At 50.5% G+C, this 7,233-nt stretch overlaps 1 protein-coding gene across 13 annotated transcripts in view; it reads right to left on the bottom strand.

Moving 5' to 3' along the window:
* ATP11A (ATPase phospholipid transporting 11A) overlaps positions 1-7,233 on the bottom strand; it is a 189,648-nt gene that overhangs the window by 63,182 nt on the left and 119,233 nt on the right. For all 13 annotated transcript variants that reach the window (XM_017502400.2, XM_017502338.2, XM_017502281.2 and 10 more), the window contains exons 7-10: positions 6,201-6,304; positions 4,893-4,943; positions 1,715-1,779; positions 721-802 (exon numbers count right to left, since the gene is read on the bottom strand). In XM_017502400.2, the coding sequence (XP_017357889.1) occupies positions 721-802; positions 1,715-1,779; positions 4,893-4,943; positions 6,201-6,304 (302 nt within the window). The remainder of the gene's footprint in view (positions 1-720; positions 803-1,714; positions 1,780-4,892; positions 4,944-6,200; positions 6,305-7,233) is intronic.

Here is a 7,233-nt window from a genome sequence, read left to right as displayed (position 1 = left end):
AAAAAAAAAAAAAAAAAAAAGAAAGGAACATCCAGAGGTCAACTTCTACCACTGAGCATCAACAAATTAGTTCAGAATGTAGTGACTAGCCCCCACTGTAAAGGAAGGAAGGAGGAAGAGAGGGAAGAGGGAAGGACGGGAGACAAGGAAACGCTCTGCAAGGAAGTGTCCTCAGGACAGGAAAGCACGGGTCCTTCACGGAGGTCTCGGCCGAGCTCGGGAAGAAGCCTCTATTTTCCGGCACAAATTCAGCTACCATTCTGACATATTTATCATCAGAACTTCACTGTTTAATGCAAAGATGACTCTGTTCTGTCTGCTAATGCTTTCCCTCATAAAACCACAGCCGGGAATGCGTGGCTTCCACCAAAGCCCAGAGTGAAAAGCGAGCCCATCTGGAGTTTTTCATGACACGGTAGGAGGAACTGTTGAACACTGGACTGGTTTCGGAACCAGAATCTCAGGGCGTCCGTAAGGGGTAACAGCGCTGCCTCTTACCAGGCGCTGGGAAGTGCAGGAAGGAGGGGTGCGGCCATTCACCTCCCCACAGAGTAAGAAAGTCCATCTGAATAGTCAGCTCTGCGGTTACTAAGATGCTGTCTATTGGCGAAAGAACCGCCAATAAAGCCAAGAAGAAGCTACTTCCATGTCTACAGTGGGTATTGACACTTCTAAGCCGCAGATTCTCACGCTCGCCAGCGACGGGGCAGGGAGCCTTACTTTTCCACGGCAGACCGCTTCTGCGATTTCGACTGATAATTCAGTGCCATCTTGGTTTCCATGCCCGTGTAGATAGCCACACCTACAGAGAGGAAGGAGAAGGTGAGGACCACGGCGCAAGCCTGTCTTCCTTGCGGTGAGTTACACACAGCTGCGGGGAAAATCCGTTTTTCAGTAAAATGAACCCTATTTTTGATTTCACGAACTAGTGTCCATAGTCACACAACATTAGAACTCGATTCTTTAGGATCAAAACCTTTCTTCGTACACAGGAGGCAATCTGTGCTTCAGTTTTTAAGAGGTCATATCTTAATATACATTGGGCTGTGCACGGCCATGAGTTCAGAATCTGCAGGTTCTACCCACTGGGGATGCAAAATATTTCAAAAAATCCCCCCCAAAAATAACAATACAATGATTAAAAATACAGATGATAAAAACAGCGAGTGTAACTACGTGACTAGCATTTACGCCGTGCTAGGTACTGGACGTCACCTACGACCTTGTGAACCAGAGGGGCAGACGTGTGCAGGCCACATGCAAAAAGGGGCCTTGGGCACCCGTGGATTTTGGCATCTGCAGGCGTCCTGGAGCCAGCCCCCCAAGGACACTAGGTCTGACAGTGGGGCACACGGGTATATTTCTAAAAGTTACCTCAATTAAAATAGACAACAGCCCACAAGAAATGGGAGATCCTAGCCAAGAAACACAGGCATGAAAGAAACGTCGTGCACAATTCAACTTCATAAATTCCTTCGCGGATGAAACTCCCTGTTTCTGAATCCAAAACTAGAGGCCTCAACATGCAAGCCGTATTCTCTGGTGCCACTGCATCAGGACCGTGCTTACCCACAGACACTAATCTCAGTGGGTGGAACTGCATGGCCAGAAAGCCTCTGGCACCTCAAGGCACCAAGGAACTCTCTCAGGGTTCTGCTGCGGGTCTTACGAACATTACAGGCAATGGTTAGTAACTCACGAATTAAATATTTACCGAAGATTTTCTCCGTGTTCTTCAGTGTGGCTCCTCTAAGCAGCAAGTTTTCAGATCCTAAGGGCCTGTAAGGATACGGATGATCAGAAATGATACGGACGTGAGGGCAAATGGGCAGGCAGTGGGGGGGAGAGGCAGACACAAAACCCGCTGGTTTGCTCAACAGATCTCATTTTCAGCGGAGATGGTATACATGGCGGCTTGCTTATGTTTAGACGATGAAGTCAGCCCAGGTCCAAGCGAAAGGATGTGGTCTTATCTGCTGGGGAGGAGTAGCAGCAAGGACCTCCCATCAGTGCCTGCAGGTACATGGGACCTCAGGCCTCACCCAGACCCACTGAGCTGCACCTGACAGCCTCAGCAATACTCCTTGACAGACCTCTAGGGCAGGGGTCCCTGCAGTGGCCCCACCAGTGCCGTCAGTAGCACCTGGAGCCCGTCAGGAACATCACACTAGTCAAGAAGATCGCCCCAGACCCACAGAGTCAGAACCTGAAACCCTGGGGTGGGGCCCAGTAACCCTCTCCTAACAAGCCTCAGGTTGAGGACAGCTGCATTGGAAGGTCCCAGAATGTTCTGGAAAGGCTAAAGAGGGGTGCATGTGACTCGCTCAACTTTCAGCTGTCCCTGTTTTTTGGTTTTTTTTGGGGAGCCAAAGTCTCATTGTATCACCCAAGCTGGGGGCACGATCACAGCTCATTGTAGCCTTGATCTCCTGGGCTCAGGTGATCCTGCTGCTTTGGCCTCCCACAGTGCTGAGATGAGAGTGGGGCACCACCATGCCCAGCCTCAGTTGTTTCTATGACATCCTCAGTGAGACTCGGGGGGGTCTCATGTAACAGTCTTTGTCTGTCCTGGAGACAAAAGCTGATACTCTGTCTGGCCTTTAGAAACACTGGAAGCCACACTGCAGAGCTCCTCTGAACGGGAGACCTATCCATCCGGGGCAGTCCATGCATGGCTACTTTTGGGAAAAACAAGCAATGGCCAAAGAGCTCAAAGATCTCATGCATCGAGGAACAAGCATAGCTCTGCGCACTGAACCCACGGTGAGCAGCGGGTGGGGTCCCTGCTGTCAGGGGCTTATATGCTTGATATAACAGGGTTCCCTGCTGATGGAAAAATAATCTCTTCTCATAGTGGTAAGGGAGAAATAAGCGGCAAGATTCCAGTTTATAAATTTTGCTACTGATATCATCCTAAGGATTTCTTCGGAGGGGAAAGGGTCAAAAGTGTTTGCTGAAGTTTGCTTTTCATGTATCATTGTATTTACTGTCCTTCTATCATAGAAAGTGAAGAACCTACTGAATATTATGAATGTAAAATGCATGCAGTACATCTGGTCGACATAACTCAGAACTGCATCTGGCTGAAGGCAGGCAGCGTGGGGCTGCCCTGAGGGATACAGCTGTCCCGGCCACAGCAGGCAGAGCGTCCGCCCCCGGCTGTGGCTGAGGCTGCCACGCGCCTCCTGACCCGGCAGTCACTCAAGATGGAGCTCTGGGCTGCATACGGGTTGTCTGGTTGTGTGATAAGGACTGTCAGCTTCTGTTTCCAACACACTTACAATAATTCCTGTCAAGTGTCTACGAAAACAAACAGCTTTTTTAGAAAGGTGACTCAAGGAAGCCTAAAAATAATTTACTCGGAAAAGTACTTTGCTTCTAGTTAGGACAGAGGGAAGAAGAAACATTGCTCTGAATGGATTGAGAATTTAGGTGCATAATTCTTAACTGTTCACTTCACAAATTTATAAACATCTTAAATAACCTAAATATTAAAAGTCTATTGAACAGCATAAATATTTAAGAGTGAAACCAGGCCAGGTGCGGTGGCTCACCTGAGGTCAGGAGTTCAAGACCAGCCTGGCCAACATGGCAAAACCCCATCTCTACTAAAAATACAAAAATTAGTCAGGTGTGGTGGCACGCACTTGTAACCCCAGGTACTCAGAAGGCTGATGCAGGAGAATTGCTTGAATCTGGGAGGCAGAGGCTGCAGTGAGCTGAGATTGCACCACTGCACTTCAGCTTGGGTGACAGAGCGAGACTCTGTCTCCAATAAAATAAAATAAAATAAAAGTGAAACTAGAGTTAGTATCAAAATGAAAAATATATTAGCAATTATCGTCCCAGGTTGCTGAGCAATAAACTTGGTCTAACTATAAAGATGAAAAGCCTGCAATGTTTAATACTGTGGATTCAACCCGTAGGTAATATGAATAAACCTAAGTCTGTTTACTCATTCAAACACAAAATAATTCTCACAGCACACAGAAATACAAGTGATTTCTCCAAACTAAGGAGGAATTTACCTTTAGAAAAGTACGTATTTAGGAAAACCAAGGCAAGGCCACTATCAATCCTCAGAAGCACCTGCTGGCCTGCTGATGGGTAATGATGACAAATCATTACCCATCATTAGCATCCGTCAGCAACAAATGCCAGATCTTGAAATAATGTCAGGGAGAATATCCGTAGGCCCGGGAGGCGGGCGCTGCTCGGAGGTGGGCTGGGCACCGGCTGGCTCTCAGCCGAGGCTGCCCCGGGGCCAAAGAGGAGCTGCCTGAGGCTCTGGTTTCCTCACAGATGCGCGGTGTGACTGCTGGTGTGACTGCCGCTGAGTCCGTGCTGGTGAATGGGAGGCACAGCAGTCGCCTGTGAGCTGCCCCAACCTGGCCCCGGGTCACTGTGTCCACCTTCTTGGGTGGACATGAGCCAGAGAGAGGCCTTGAGCCCATAATGCACCCCACTAACGATGGCGAGTGGATGAAATACACTCCAAAAAACGGCCCCCAAATTAGAAGTCTTCAGCTTCGTATCTGAAGACAAATCAGCACAGGAATCGTGAGAGGGCATTTCTCATGGGGACGCTGTACTCTGCCCGTCACTTCGAGACTCTTCATGGACCCCTGGCACCTCCTGGCCTGTGAGACGACCCTCCTGGCAGAGTCTTGTGCAAAACTTTGTTTCACGAGCATCAGTAACTTGTCAACATTCATACATGTGTGCCTGAGACACACCAGGGAAGAGAGCAGAGCCTGGCCCTTTGGGAAAGTGGAACTCCACCTTCCAAATCTACTAGAGTAGTGGCTGTGGAAATGCTCGTCTGTCCAAGAATGCATTTCTAATGCGACAAGGGAGATGACCATGGTCCATGCGTCCACAGAGGCACTCACCTCACCACAGGGTCATTCAGGTCACTGTAAACGTTGATGCGACCCACGAACCTGGCGACAGAAAAGCCACGTTACTGACGGGATGCACCCAGCGGCCCCACCCCGACGCCTGCGCCTGGCCTGCCTGCCTTCCTGTGTCCACAGAGGAGGCCACTGTGAGGTGCAGGTCTTCACCCAGCCTGTTCTGGGTGTCGCTAAACCACCCAGCCCGTTCCGCGTGTGGCTAAGCCGGCCAGCCTGTTCTGCGAGTGGCTAACCACCCAGCCTGTTCCACGTGTGGCTAAGCCGGCCAGCGCATTCCACGTGTGGCTAAACCAGCCAACCCGTTCCACGTATGGCTAAGCCGGCCAGCCTGTTCCGTGAGTGGCTAACCACCCAGCCTGTTCCGCGTGTGGCTAAGCTGGCCAGCCTGTTCCGCTAGTGGCTAAACCACCCAGCCCGTTCCACGTGTGGCTAAACCACCCAGCCTGTTCCGTGTGTGGCTCAGCCGGCCAGCCTGTTCCACATCTGGCTAAACCACCCAGCCCGTTCCGCGTGTGGCTAAAACACCCAGCCCGTTCCACGTGTGGCTAAAACACCCAGCCCTTTCCACGTGTGGCTAAACCACCCAGCCCGTTCCACATGTGGCTAAGCTGGCCAGCCCATTCTGCGTGTGGTTAAACCACCCATCCCGTTCCACGTCTGGCTAAGCCACCCAGCCCGTTCCATATCTGGCTAAGCCGGCCAGCCTGTTCCGCGAGTGGCTAACCACCCAGCCTGTTCCACGTGTGGCTAAGGCGGCCAGCCTGTTCCGCGAGTGGCTAAACCACCCAGCCCGTTCCACGTGTGGCTAAGCTGGCCAGCCTGTTCTGCGTGTGGTTAAACCAACCATCCTGTTCCGCGTCTGGCTAAGCCACCCAGCCCGTTCCGCATGTGGCTAAGCCAGCCAGCCCATTCCGCGTGTGGCTAAGCCGGCTCTCCTTCAGCCCCTTCATTGTTGTACTTTCTGTTCTGATCAGCCCATGGCTTCAGTCATTTTCCTTACCCTGCAGTTTACGAATGTCTTCCATAAAATAAAGAAAACTTAGTTTTCCCCCCACAAATCTAGTTCCATTAAGCCACTTCAAATATTTGCATAAATAAAAAGCTACAAATCTGAGTGGTACAAGTCTATGCAAATAAATGAGTAATGTCTTTTTGACTTAATCTTTAAGCAGTGATTTACATTCTCTTTCCAAACCAGCAGATGGCTAGAGTATTTGGGGTGAAAAAGCAAGAACAAGGCTGAGGGCATAACCCATTTCTAGAGACCCTGCAGGCCCTGCTTACTTGTAGAGGTCGGGCTGGGGCTGCTCACACTCGATGGTGGCGTGGAGCCCGTCGATATCCTCCTCCGTGTGGAAGCCTTTTGTGTCCTGCACGGCATAATGCGTCTGCAAATCACAAGACAGGTGAGCTCACAGCCAAAACGGTCAACACAAACCCAGAAGCTGCTGCCTCCAACCAAGTGGCTACAGAGCCTGGCTGACCATAGAGTCTGTAAATGTTTAAAAGTTATAGAAAGATAAGGTCCCACTGCTATTCCTGCATCTATTATGTACCAGAAGATTCTAATTCTTCCATTCTTACCCAGTGTCCTCCACTTAAAATAGGACAGATAATGATGCTCAAATTCTTCAAATGTGGACACTGATTTATCTGTCATAGCAGCTATTCATTAGGAAACAGGTTGAGGACCTGAAATACCCCTTTGCTTTTACAGCATGCCCTGTTGTTCACGGGAAGTCGTCACGGGCATCACTTCACTTCACCTCCACTATGCGGCAACAACCTGCCTGCTCCCGTCCTTGTTGGGTGGCACACGCCTTCTACTTAACTGTTCACGTGGCCTGGGCCCGAGGGCTTCTCCAGCCTTCGTGTGTGCCAGCTTTACCCAGAGCTTCTTAAGCCCCCGATTCCTGGGCTCAGCCCCAGGGTTTCTGATGCAGCGGGTCTAGGGAAGGCCAGAGAACTACCCTTCTCACATGGTGCCCGCTCATGCTGCTGGTCTCAGAGCACATTTTGAAGCCTGCTGACCACAGTAACATCTGTGAGCACCAGCAGGTGGGCGTGAGGGCTGCACTGGCCCTGCCTTGAGAGGAGAGAGGAGAAATGTGTGCCCAAGGATCTGGGGAGAGGCAACGGCATCTCTGAATCCCTTCCTGTGCCTTTTTCTAAGGGATGAGCATTGGAAAAATAAAACACAGGAGAAGTCAGAACAAAAGGGAGAAACGATCACTGCACCATCACCAAGCGCACAAATCAAGGGGAACCAATCGCAGCCCCGTCACCAAGCGCACAAAAGTGGGTGGGGAAGGATCAC

This window comes from Cebus imitator, unplaced genomic scaffold, assembly GCF_001604975.1.
Source record: "Cebus imitator isolate Cc_AM_T3 unplaced genomic scaffold, Cebus_imitator-1.0 Scaffold14, whole genome shotgun sequence".
NCBI classification, from domain to species: domain Eukaryota; kingdom Metazoa; phylum Chordata; class Mammalia; order Primates; family Cebidae; genus Cebus; species Cebus imitator.
This window is presented reverse-complemented; position numbering and strand designations above follow the sequence as displayed.